This window comes from Scomber japonicus, chromosome 10 (assembly GCF_027409825.1).
Source record: "Scomber japonicus isolate fScoJap1 chromosome 10, fScoJap1.pri, whole genome shotgun sequence".
Classification (NCBI taxonomy): Eukaryota; Metazoa; Chordata; class Actinopteri; order Scombriformes; family Scombridae; genus Scomber; species Scomber japonicus.
This window is the reverse complement of record NC_070587.1, coordinates 1,564,877-1,578,305: the sequence shown is the minus strand read 5'-3', so window position 1 is coordinate 1,578,305 and position 13,429 is coordinate 1,564,877. Positions and strand designations below refer to the sequence as shown.

Below are 13,429 nucleotides of genomic sequence, written 5' to 3'. Positions count from 1 at the left end.
CTTTCTTCCTTCCATCTGTCCTTCCTACCTTTCTTCTTTCTGTCCTTCCTTCCATCTGTCCTTCCTACCTTTCTTCCTTCTGTCCTTCCTCCGTTTCTTCCTTCCTTCCTTTTATCCTTTCTTTGTTCCTTCCTTCCTTTCTTCCTTCTGTCCTTCCTACCTTTCTTCCTTCTGTCCTTCCTTCCATTCTCCCTTCTGTCCTTCCTACCTTTCTTCCCTCCTTCCTTTTGCCTGTCTTTCCTTCCTTCCCTTCTTCCTTCCTTTCTTCCTTCCTTCCTTCCCTCCATCTTTTTAATGATCCGGCCCACATCAGATCAAATTGGTCTGTATGTGGCCCTTGAATGAAAATGAGTTTGACACCTCTGCTCTACTTCAACACAGTGGAGATGAATAAATGTTTTAATTGATTTATTTGTTTGTGGCTCTCACAGTAATGAAAAATAAATGACACACAAACAGTTTCTGGAAAGAGATGTTTCAGTTGAGATAAATGTTTGGCTGAGGTCAGCTGGAAAATATGTTTTATTCATAATTTGGATGAACTGACTTTAAAGTGTGGCCTTTGACCCCTGATGATAATGGAAACAGCCTCTGACAGAAACACAATGCTGGAGGTGTTGTACATTATGCAGGAAATCCTGTTGTCCTCCGCTACCATGACTTCTTGGTTTCAGGTGAGAGTAATACTGTAGCACATTGGAAAGCTGCAGATGCAGGAATAACTTTTTGTTCTGTTAAATATTCATTTGAGGCGAAGGGTTTTGTTTGTTCACATCAGAAAAGCCCCTCCCATGGAGGCTCGCGACTCATTTTGAATACCGAATTTTCACATAAGGAGGCCTGTTTCTGGCACACTCTCCTGTCAGAATCATTTGTCTCCTCGTTGTAAGGTCTTATCTTAGATCCAAAATACTTCAAGCAAAGAATCCGGGCTCAGAAACTCGTTGTGAAATTGCTGTGAAATAGAAATGCGGGAGATGTTCAAATGAATACATCAGTGTTGTGCATATATAAACATGGTTTTAGTCTCCTTGTGTGAGTCAGAGATTCAGATATGCGTCAGTTAATCTGAGTGTGGGTGTGACAAGAGCACATCGTAAGGACGCCGTTGTGTGTGTGTGTGTGTGTGTGTGTGTGTGTGTGTGTGTGTGTGTGTGTGTGTGTGTATGTGTGTGTGTTTTTTGTCAGCTCGTCTGCATTTTTACACCTATATGAATGTGAGCGCGTGTGTTTGTGCATCCATGCATTCTTCTTCAAGCATCGTTGAGCAAAGAGAAAAGATTCTTTGAGGTGTGCACAATAAAAAAAAAAGAAAAAAAGAAAAGAAACAGATTCATGAGGCTTGGCGTTAGCACATGTGAATCCCACAGATATCATAAAATCTCTGTTTTACCCCCCCCCCCTCATTCAGCCGCTCCCCCGCCGCCGTTGTCTCTGTCACTCCCTCTTTCATTTTTTGTGATGTATTCTCTCCATCTCAGCCATCATCATCATCATCACTTTTAATCTTGATAGAGGAGAAGACATGGCCCCTTCCACGACTCTGTAGCTGACACAATGCCCTCGGCTACGATGGCGATCAGGCAAACTGTGTCAGTGTTATCTCTGTATTCCTCAGACATCAACAGAAAAAAAGAGGATTATCATTAAAAGTGGCCGTTGATCCAAGCTTTGTGCTGTTGCTCACTTTTCAGATTGCCTCCTTCCTTTATGAGAGGGTGTGAATGTTATAATGGAAGATACTGCAGAGTCCTTTTTCATCAGTCGTTCTCAATACAAGTCTTATTTTTATATTCAGGGGTTTGCACAGAGACAGGAAGTAACAATAATTTGAGAATTATGAGCTACAGAGAATAATATATTAGAAGAAGTTTGTACAAGTACAAGTAGCGCACGTTATATATATTCCCTGAGTCGTATGAATGTTGACTGACTGCAGGATGTAATAATCAGCAGCACAAGAAGCAAATAACATCCAAATGACAAACTGCTGATTGTATTAGTTCCCAGCAATAACTGCAGACAGCCACAAAGAGATCTAATTAGTGTGTTTGTCATGTTCACTGTACTCAAAGCCAAGTCCAGACTGAGGCCGAGGAAGTCAGGGCTCAGTTAGTCTGCCATCATAATGAGGGACCATATTAATGCAGTTTCAACCCTCTCATGTTTTTTAATGCAGAGGAAATTTCAATCCCCTCTCACAGAAAAAAGTTATAAACATATCAAAAGCAGAAGAGAACTTGTGTCTCTGAATATGTTTCTGTTGTGGAAATGTTGTGCTCTTAGTGAAGAATGAAATAGAGACTTCTGCCGGGCGACAGGGTTTTATTTTCTTTGCAAAGAAAAGATCAATATCAACATAACATGCGAGCGGTTCTGAATGAAGAAAGACCCCGAGCATAGGGAAACATTTATACCTGAGGGAAAGGGATGAAAAGAAGGAGGGAGGGAAGAAAGGAAGGAAGGAGGGATGAAAAGAAGGAAGGAAGGACGGAAGGAGGGATGAAAAGAAGGAAGGAAGGACGGAAGGAGGGATGAAAAGAAGGAAGGAAGGAAGGAGAGATGAAAAGAAGGAGGGAAGGAAGGAAGGAGGGATGAAAAGAAGGAAGGAAGGAGGGAAGGAAGGAAGGAAGGAGGGATAAAAAGAAGGAGGGAAGGAAGGAAGGAGGGATGAAAAGAAGGAAGGAAAGGAAGGAAGGAGGGATGAAAAGAAGGAAGGAGGGATGAAAAGAAGGAAGGAAGGAGGGATGAAAAGAAGGAAGGAAGGAAGGAGAGATGAAAAGAAGGAAGGAAGGAAGGAGGGAGGGAAGGAAGGAAGGAAGGAGAGATGAAAAGAAGGAAGGAAGGAGGGAAGGAAGGAAGGAAGGAAGAAAGGAAGGAGGGATGAAAAGAAGGAAGGAAGAGTGTCCTATAAAGGGTTAAGTTCATCAAATTTCTGTCTAAAAGAAAGAAATAAGTTTTTTTTTACTATTGTCAGATGTACAAATGCTTCAAATGTGACCCTGAACATCATATAATGGTTAACTGCTAAACACCATTAATATTATACTAGTAGGGGAAATCATATAAGTGCCCTGCAATGTCTTACTGTATATATTTGACAATTCATATTCTTATATTTATTACTATAAGCGACCCATGATATTTTGACCTTTACTTTGACTTAATGTAACAGAAAGGCTCGGGGGGGGGGCTTCTTCGGCCCCGTCTTTAGCAGGATGTGGCTATCTGGTCACTGCAGGAAGCCACAAAGGGTAAAGCTTAAGGGCGAGCATCTTGCTGAGAAGCTGCTAACTTGAGCAGTGCTGCAGTGAGCAGATGTATTGGCACATGATGACCCATATTTGTATTAACAATAGGAACACACTGAGGGGCTATGTGTGTGTGTGTAATTGAGTCTATGCTGTTTTGAGTGTTTACAGCATGTAGGCGCCGGTGTGCTGTTAAGGTTTCAGGACCGAGGTCTATGTTTGATGAGGGTAGTCAAGTACATCAAAGGCTCTTTCTGGCCTGTAGTGACTTTCTTTTTTTTTTTTTCTTTCATCTGTGCTCCAACCTTAGCATTGTGCATCCTCAGTTATTTTCAAAAGAGCCCAGGGATTAGACTGCCCCCCATAGCCTTAGAGATGATTGTAGTGCAGGTTAAATATCAGGCAGTAATGTTGGATGGTTCCTGAAGCCAAAAGGTGGACATAAAGCTTCCCGAGCCAACCAACCTGTCAAGTGGATATAATTTAGGTATAGAAAGCAGCATCATGGTGAATCAGCCACACTTTAGTCCTTCATGGTGTTCAGTGTTTGCACCCCACGAGCCCTGCATGCAAGTAGGTCCTGGCAATGGTAAAGAGATTTTTCATTGTAAACTACTGTGTGGGTTCAAACTGCAGTCCACCAGCAAAGGACCTAATGTACATGTTCTGCAAACATCTGTCCTTCCTCCCTCCCTCCTTCTCTCCTCCCTTCCTTCTTTCCTTCCTCCATCCCCCCTTTCTTCTTCCTTTCCTTCCTTCCTCCCTCCTTCTCTACTCCCTTCCTTCTTTCCTTCCTCCATCCCCCTTTCTTCTTCCTTTCCTTCCTTCCTCCCTCCTTCTCTCCTCCCTTCCTTCTTTCCTTCCTCCATCCCCCTTTCTTCTTCCTTTCCTTCCTTCCATCTGTCCTTCCTCCCTCCCTCCTTCTCTCCTCCCTTCCTTCTTTCCTTCCTCCATCCCCCTTTCTTCTTCCTTTCCTTCCTTCCATCTGTTCTTCCTCCCTCCCTCCTTCTCTCCTCCCTTCCTTCTTTACTTCCTCCATCCCCCTTTCTTCTTCCTTTCCTTCCTTCCATCTGTTCTTCCTCCCTCCCTCCTTCTCTCCTCCCTTCCTTCTTTACTTCCTCCATCCCCCTTTCTTCTTCCTTTCCTTCCTTCCATCTGTTCTTCCTCCCTCCCTCCTTCTCTCCTCCCTTCCTTCTTTCCTTCCTCCATCCCCCTTTCTTCTTCCTTCCCACCTTCTTTCTTCCCTTCCTCCCTCCTTCTCTCTTTCTTTCCTCCCCCTACCTTCCTTCCTTCCTTCCTTCCTTTCCTTCCTCCCTCCTTCCTTCCTTCCTCCCTTCCCTCCTCCCTTCCTTTCAATGAGTGTCCTATAAAGGATTAATATAAGGATTTCACGCTGATGTTACGAGCAAAGTGTTGACAGATTTTGGCTGATGCTGAAAAGTCTTCTTCTAGATTCAGTTCAGTGTATATCTGAATTATTTGGGAATCACGAACATTTCAGGTGAAAGTTGGCAGTAACCAGTTAGGAAAGCTTATTACAGTGGTGACAGCTGCTTTGGGAACTACATTAGGAGCTTTTGCCAGGTTACAGGTTCACCACTAAAAGGCAACAGGAGCAATCTTCTACCTGGATTCAGCCCAAAAAGCTTCCCCGAGAGCCTGGCAAGACAACTAACAAGTTTATATCAGTTGAACTACGTGTGAACTGCTGCCTGAGGTTTGCTGTATTTGTACCGTTAGTGAACTTCAAGTGACAGCATCGGTGATTCAGAGTGACTGGACTTGACAGGAGGGCCTGCAGCGGGAGGTCAAAGGCGATGAAGCTTATTTTAGAGGTCATGCTGAACTCAGTGAGGTGCTGAGGTAAAGATGGTGGTCTGGACTCAGAGGCGATGGAGTGTAAAGAGGTCAGGTAGAAGTGTGTGTATGTGTGTGTATGTGTGTGTGTGTGTGTGTGTGTGTGTGGATATGATCATTACTGTATGTCACTGTCCATTTAGTTGGTGCTACTGACAGGACTCTAGCCTTCACTGGATTAAGAATACCTTTTATTTTATCATATTTAATGAAATCTTACTGTTAATTTTTGAAGTGGCAGATTGGGACAGAAAGATCTTATTAAGACCCCAAAGTTGAAAGTTTGACATTATTTTTAACTGTAAAATATAATAACTAACCCTCCTAACTTCCTTCCCTCCTTCCTTCCTTCCTCTTTTCCTTCCTTCTTTCTTGCTTCCTCCCTTCTTTCTTCCGTCCTTCCTTCCCTCCCTCCTAACTTCCTTCCCTCCTTCCTTCCTTCCTCCTTTCCTTCCTCCCTCCCTTCCTTCCTTTTTTCTTTCCTTCCTTCCTTCCTCCTTCCTTCCCTTCCTTCCTTCCTCCTTTCCTTCCTTCTTCCTTCCTTCCTCCCTCCCTCCCTTCCTTCCTTCCTCCTTCCTTTCCTTCCTTCTTGCTTCCTCCCTTCTTTCTTCCGTCCTTCCTTCCCTTCCTCCTACCTTCCTTCCTTCCTCCTTTCCTTCCTCCCTCCCTTCCTTCCTTTTTTCTTTCCTTCCTTCCTTCCTTCTTCCTTCCCCTCCTTCCTTGACTCGAGGACAACAGGAGGACGAGCTTAATATATATATAAAATATATATATATATATATATATATATATATAATAATAATAATAATAATATATATAATATATAATATATTTCATAAAGTTGAAAGTGTGACATTATTTTAACTGTAAAATATAATAACTGTATAATAAATATGCTTCATCTCTCTGTGACCATCCTAAGCAACGCTGAGGCTACGTTCATACCAACATTTATACTACACCAGGGTTGTCAAACTCATTTTCATTCAAGGGCCACATACAGACCAATTTGATCTCATGTGGGCCGGATCGTTAAAAAGATGGAAGGAAAGAAGGAAGGAAGGAAGGAGGGAAGGAAGGAAGAATGGAAGGAAGTAAGAAAAGACAAAAAAAAGGAAAGAGGGAAGAAAGGTAGGAAAGAGAGACAGAAGGACAGATGGAAGAAACGGAGGAAGGAACGAACGAACGAAGAAAGGAAAACAGGAAGGTTGGAAGGACAGATGGCAGGAAGGAAGGAAAGAAGGAAGGAAAAAAGGAAGGTAAGAAGGACAGATGGAAGGAATGGAAAAAAGGAAGGTAGGGAGGAAGGACAGAAGGAAGGAAAGAATGAAGGACAGATGGAAGAAATGGAGGGAGGAAGGAAGAAAGGGAGGAAGGACAGATGGAAGGAAGAAAGGAATGAAGGAAAGAAGAAAGGTAAAAAAGGAAGGTAGGAAGGAAGGACGGATGGAAGGAAGGAAAAGAACACAAAGGAGAGTGGGCCGGATCGCACCCCTCGGTGGGCCGGTTCTGGCCCACGGGCCGCATGTTTGACACCCCTGCACTACACCAAAAAAAAAAACCTCCACATTGATTTCAATTAGTCCACAGTAGGAGGCTCAGTCAAAACAATTAGAGTTGAAGGTAGCTCCAACACTTAAATCAGAAACAAGTGCATATCCTCCTCCTAATGACTCTGTTTACTCTTCCTCACAGTGAACAAGGCTCTCAGTAATTCAGTGTGATACATCATAACATCCTGTCTCATACTTTATAAACTGCTGGGAGACATTTTGGCTCCTTAACCCTCCTGTTGTCCTCGAGTCAAAGAAGGAAGGAAGTTAGGAGGGAGGGAGGAAGGAAGAAGGAAGGGAAGGAAAGGAGGGAGGAAGGGAGGAAGCAAGAAAGAAGGAAGGAAAGGAGGGAGGAAGGGAGGGAGGAAAGGAAAGGAAAGAAGGAAGGTAAGGAGGGAGGAAGGAATAAGGAAGGAAAGGAGGGAGGGAGGAAGGGAGGAAGCAAGAAAGAAGGAAGGAAAGGAGGGAGGAAGGAAGGGAGGAAAGGAAAGGAAAGGAGGGAGGAAGGAATAAGGAAGGAAAGGAGGGAGGGAGGAAGAGAGGAAAAGGAAGAAGGAAGGAAAGGAGGGAGGAAGGGAGGAAGCAAGAAGGAAGGAAAGAAGGGAGGAAGGAATAAAGAAGGAAAGGAGGGAGGGAGGAAGGGAGGAAGCAAGAAGGAAGGAAAGGAGGGAGGAAGGGAGGAAGGAAGAAGGAAGGAAAGGAGGGAGGAAGAAAGGAAGGAAGGAAGGAAGGAAGGAAAGGAGGGAGGGAGGAAGGAAGGAAGGAAGGAAGGAAGGAAGGAAGAAGGAGGGAAAGGAAAGAAGGAGGGAAAGGAAAGAAGGAAGGAAGGTAGGAAAGAAGGACAGAGGAAAGAAAGAGAAGGGAGGAGGGAGGAAAGAAGGAAGGAGGGGAGGATGGAATAAGGAAGGAAAGGAGGGAAGGAAGGAAATGAGGAAGGGAGGAAAAGGAAGAAGGAAGCAGCTTCCTTCCTTACTTACTTACTTCTTTCCTCCGTCCTTCCTTCCTCCCTCCCCCTTCTTTCCTTTACTTCCTCCCTTCCCTTCCTCCCTTGACTCGAACACAACAGGAGGGTTAACATCGTGGGAAGTGTGTTGTCAGCAAATGTGTCAGTTAGTGTAACGCTGCGTGTCTCTCAATGAACAGCAAAGCAAGTCTTAAAGAGCCCACATCAGAAAGAGGAAGTGCTTAGGCACCCAGTGAGACACTCCACTTTTCCGCCTCATTCACCTCATTGATTTTCTTAATCAAAGGCTAAACTGATCTACAGGCCAGTGCACTTACATAAGCCAAAAAATATCGTACTGTAGGTTGTGTTTACTAAACAGCCTCTCTGAGCAAGTGAGAAGAACATTTTCTGCATAAAACTGAAGGCTCAGAAGAATCATCTCTTTCAACATATCTGACTTGAACTTTGGTCTGTTTACTGGCAGAAACAGAGATCTCAGCCCAGAGATGCTCAGTTGTTTAACCCTTTATTGGGCAAATAATTATATTTGGTAACTTCTGTAAATATCCCAAAATATCCTTCCTTCCTTCCTTCCTTTTCCTTCCTTCCTTCCTTCCTTCCTTCCTTCCTCCCTGCCTTCTTTCGTCCCTTCCTCTTTTCCTTTCTCCCTCCCTCGTTCCTTATTTCTTCCTTCCTTCCTTCCTTCCTCCCTGCCCTCTTTCTTCCCTTCCTCTTTTCCTTTCTCCCTCCCTCGTTCCTTATTTCCTCCGTCCTTCCCTCCTTCCTTCCGTCTGTCCTTCCTCCCTCCCTCCTTCTCTCCTCCCTTCCTTCTTTCCTTCCTCCATCCCCCTTTCTTATTCCTTCCTTCCTTCTTTCTTCCCTTCCTCCCTCCCTGCTTCTCTCTTTCTTTCCTCCCCCCTATCTTCCTTCCTTCCTTCTTTCCTCCCTCCTTCTCTTTCTTTCCTTCCTTCCTTCCTTTCCTTCCTCCTTCCTTCCTTCCTGCCCAGAGATGGAGAAAGATCCCAAAAAATAAAATAAAATGAAACAACCCACAAGCGTAACAAGCAGAGTGAGATGCTTTAAAGCCAGGCCTGTTGAGTGTGCCATGACCCTGTGAGCTGAGGGACATAGATTAAAATAATGAAGCTTGCTGCCAGACTTAACCACTGCTTCGGTAGATGTTTAGACCTTTATATAACAAACCATGAAATTGGACTTCTGAGTGTGTGGGCCCTGTTTTCATTGCACAGGGCTGAAAGTCTGTAGATGCATTTAGATTAGTTTGTGAGGTATCAGTGAATAGTTTGCAGAGCTCTTAAAATTCAGCATTTCTCCCCATCAACTATTTTAAAGAGCTCTTGAACTTTAATTGTCCTTTGTAAGTAAAGAAGAAAAAAAACTAAGCTCTGGGAGTTAGAATAAATATAGTTTCATAGTGGATAAGGAAAACAAAATTCTTCTGAGGTACTGAAGAACTGACCAAGGCCATTTTTCCTCTAAAGTATTTATTCTCAACCTGGATGCTAGCTTCCTCCTGGAGGGATGCAGAGAGAGCATTTTCTTTAGAGCTAATTCAGTTTTTTAGCGAGTGCCTTTTTCCTTCTGAAATAATCCTCCTACCTTCCTTCCTTCCCTCCCTCCTAACTTCCTTCCCTCCTTCCTTCCTTCCTTCCTCCTTTCCTTCCTCCCTCCCTTCCTTCCTTTTTTCTTTCCTTCCTTCCTTCCTCCTTCCTTCCCTTCCTTCCTTGACTCGAGGACAACAGGAGGACGAGCTTAATCTCTGTTTAGGAAAAGGAAGTGACTCTCACTTTTTAGTCTGGTCAAAGACAGGAAGTGCTGGTCAAAGACAGGAAGTGCTGGTCAGAAACCCCTCAGGTGACGGTCTTTGTGACGGTATTCACTGATATTGAAGAACTGACCAAGGCCATTTTTCCTCTAAAATATTTATTCTCAACCTGGATGCTTGCTTCCTCCTGGAGGGATGCAGAGAGAGCATTTCCTTTAGAGCTAATTTCCTGATTCAGTTTTTTAGCGAATGCCTTTTTCCTTCTGAAATAATTAATAACTGACTAAAGCACACTGTCTAAAAAAAAACAGCCTGAAGAGTAGCAAATCATCATTTTGTCTTTGAGTTTTTCTTCTTATGCGTGTACACAAATATACCAATAGGTAAGGCAAGGCAGTTTTATTTATAGAGCGCATTTCATACACAATGGTAACTCAATGTGCTTTACATAAAACAGAAAAAACATGTAATTTGAGAAACATTAAAATATACAATTAACCCCGGCCCCCCATTAAATATAAGATTGCAGCATAAAATAATAATTAGCTTTAAAATCATTAAAAGGACATAGAGTGCAAATGAAAGATTAAAATGTAAAGTGCTTTTAAAGAGCTCAATCATAAGCTCAGGAGAAGAGAAATGTTTTTAACCTGGATTTAAAAATGTTCACAGTTCTGCTGGTAGTTTGTTCCAGTTGTGTAAAAGCTGCTTCATCATGTTTAGTCTGAACTCTGGGCTCAACTATCTGACCTGAGTCAGTAGATCTCAGAGCTCTGGGCTCAACTATCTGACCTGAGTCAGTAGATCTCAGAGCTCTACTGGGTTTATATTCTACTAACATGTCATTCATGTATTCTGGACCTAAACCATTCAGTGCTCTACAAGGCAAAAACTAGAACCACCGTCACAAAGATCATTTGAATACCTGCAAAAACCTCTTTTCTGCTCTGCTTGCAGGTTACATTGAGGAGGCGTGCATCATCCCCTGTCCTTCAGACTGTAAACTCAGTGAATGGTCTAACTGGTCGCGCTGTAGCAAGTCCTGCGGCAGTGGAGTCAAAGTTCGCTCCAAATGGCTCCGAGAGAAACCTTACAACGGTGGGCGGCCGTGTCCCAAACTGGACCACATCAACCAGGTACTGAAACTTTCTATACAGAGAAAAAAGGGAAGCTGTTTTATTTGGTTTGCCATTGCTTCTTGAATATTTATGAACCATTCTTGCAATATATTTATACTTATTACAAGTGTGATACACATTAAACATCTCCAACACTGTGGAGAGAATGAAATTAATTATTGATGAATAATAAGCGTGAGTGCAGAGCTTTCCTTTACCTTCCCCTCATTATTGCTGCACTCATTTTTTTGCTGAGCAGCGACAGTGTAAAAAAGCAACGGGTGCTATAAATGGATCCCATCTACCATATTAATGCCCCTCGGTGTGCTAGTTGATTCCTTAAAGTTTCCATGATTCGCAAAAATGAAATGCTTTCCAGACCTGTGAGTATCAGCAAATGCAGATTAAGGTTGTGCTGATCTATGCTTGGCAGTTTGTGTGTATGTGTGTGTGTGTGTGAGTGTGTGTGTGTGTATGTATCTGCTCAAGTTCACACAGGTATTTATGCTAGAGGCTTTTCTGATTATGTCCTCCTTGAATGTTACATTAATCATAGGTTCTGCTCTATATGAACAGTTGGCATGTGCTCATTAATCCATCTGTCTCCCTTTAATCCACCCCAATGCTCGCTGCTGGGATATGACTCACTGCTACAGGCCCAGGTAAGAGCTGCTTCCCTCAGCTATTTCTAATGTAATCACAGATGTTAAGTGTCACCAAATGTCACTGGGTCACTGACGGATAGATGTATATACTCACAATAGTGTCGCTGTAAGTAAACAAGGTACTACAGTATACAGTGAACCCTCGCTATAACGCGGTTCACCTTTCACAGCTTCGCTGTTTTGCGGATTTTTTTAGTGCAGATTTTTTATGCTTTTACGTTTTACGTTTACGTTTGCAAAATTTCTCCATGACAAAATCCACAATGTCGACGAGGGTGACATGTCTGTTTATAAGAATCTTCTTGGCCAGAAGAAAAAAGAGCGCTAACAACAACCCATAACTATGTTCTTCTCTCGGAAAAAGACCCCTGCACCACAGCCTTCAGTAGAAAAAGACCCCTGCACCACAGCCTTCAGTAGAAAAAGACCCCTGCACCACAGCCTTCAGTAGAAAAAGACCCCTGCACCACAGCCTTCAGTAGAAAAAGACCCCTGCACCACAGCCTTCAGTAGAAAAAGACCCCTGCACCACAGCCTTCAGTAGAAAAAGACCCCTGCACCACAGCCTTCAGTAGAAAAAGACCCCTGCACCACAGCCTCCAGTAGAAAAAGACGCTACAAGGGAGTCAGGACGAAGAGGCACAGTCAGAGGAACTGTGACATACGCGTCAGTCACAATGTGTCCAACCTCGTATTGATTATTAAAATTATTATTTTACAGTATTTCTAAAAACTATCATAGTTATTTGTAAGAAAACGTTTATATCAGTATTTCTTAAATAAATGCTTGGGCCTGAAAACAGGTTTTGATCTTTGGTTTCATTCTATAGTACAGTGTATTGTATTGTATAATAATTGTAAAAAATAAAGCTGACTACTTCACGGATTTCGCCTATCGCGGGTTCTTTTTGGAACGTAACCCCCGCGATAAACGAGGGTTCACTGTAACCAACTGGAGTTTTATTCATATGGACGTTTCTCAGAGGCAGAGCTGCTCTGAGTGGGCAGAAGATATTTGAGCTAAGCTGAGCCAAAAAACTCACTCACTGTGTTTTAGGCTCAACTTTTCAAGGATAACACAAAAATATTGATTTAAAAAAAAACAAAAAATAAAATAACCCAGTGTAGAGGCCACATTCTTCCATGACCATTAGTTGGCCTTGCCCATTAAGCATTCTCTTGCAGTAAGAAAATGAATCTGCTCCTATTTTTCTCTATTTGACACATAACATGATAATAATGTTTTTGTGTCCTCAGGTCTACGAGGTGGTGCCGTGTCAGAGTGACTGCAATCAGTATGTGTGGCTAGCTGAGCCGTGGAGTGTGTGGAAGGTCAGCAACGTGTACTTAAAAGAGAACTGCGGTGAAGGCGTACAGACCAGAAAAGTCAGGTATTTAAACAGCCGGTCTTTCTCCCCCCTCCCCCCCTCCGCCTCCCCCTCCCCCCCTCAATCTATGTTTAGGTACATTTGTATAAGGTGTGGTATCCATAAGTGCTAAATACTTACTTACTTTTAACCCTCCTGTCGTCCTCCTGCGTCAAATTGACCCCATCTCTTTTGACTCTTCCTTCTTTCCTTCCTTCCTTCTTTCCTCACTCCCTCCTTACTCCTTTCCTTCCTTCCTTCCTTCCTTCCTTCCTTCCTCCCTCCCTCCTTACTCCTTTCCTTCCTTCCTTCCTTCCTTCCTTCCTCCTTACTTCTTTCTTTCTTTTCTTCCTTCCTCTTTTCCTCCCTCCCTCCCTCCCTCCTTACTCCTTTCCTTCCTCATTAATTCCTTCCTTCCTTCCTTTTTTCCTCCCTCCCTCCTTACTCCTTTCCTTCCTTCCTTCCTTCCTTCCTTCTTTTTTTCCTTCCTTACTTCTCTCCTTACTTCCTTCCTCTTTTCCTCCCTCCCTCCTTACTCCTTTCCTTCCTTTCTTCCTTCCTTCCTTCCTTTTTCCTCCCTCCCTCTCTCCTTACTCCTTTCCTTCCTTCCTTCCTTCTTTCCTTCCTTCCTTTCTTCCTACAACAGGAGGGTTAAAGTAATTTCCCAGCAAAATACCCCATTAGCTTTTCAAATTGATGTTTTTCTGTTTTAATATTATAGTAGATTGAATATGGGTTTGAGTTTTGACTTTTGACTGGGGAAAATAAGCAATCAATTTATGTCACTTTGGGCATTTTCTGCTTTTCTTTGCAGCATTGTACAAACATCAATGTGAGGGAAAACATGTATAACACTCATGATACTGTGTTTGGCTGGATGAACCTT

The 13,429-nt window shown here is 43.1% G+C and overlaps 1 protein-coding gene across 1 annotated transcript in view; it reads left to right on the top strand.

Annotated features, from left to right (window-relative positions):
* The window catches only part of LOC128366644 (thrombospondin type-1 domain-containing protein 7A), a 230,626-nt gene that overhangs the window by 145,613 nt on the left and 71,584 nt on the right, over nt 1–13,429 (top strand). The window contains 3 exon segments of the mRNA XM_053327378.1: nt 10,351–10,529; nt 11,168–11,173; nt 12,434–12,567. Coding sequence (XP_053183353.1) covers nt 10,351–10,529; nt 11,168–11,173; nt 12,434–12,567 — 319 coding nt within the window.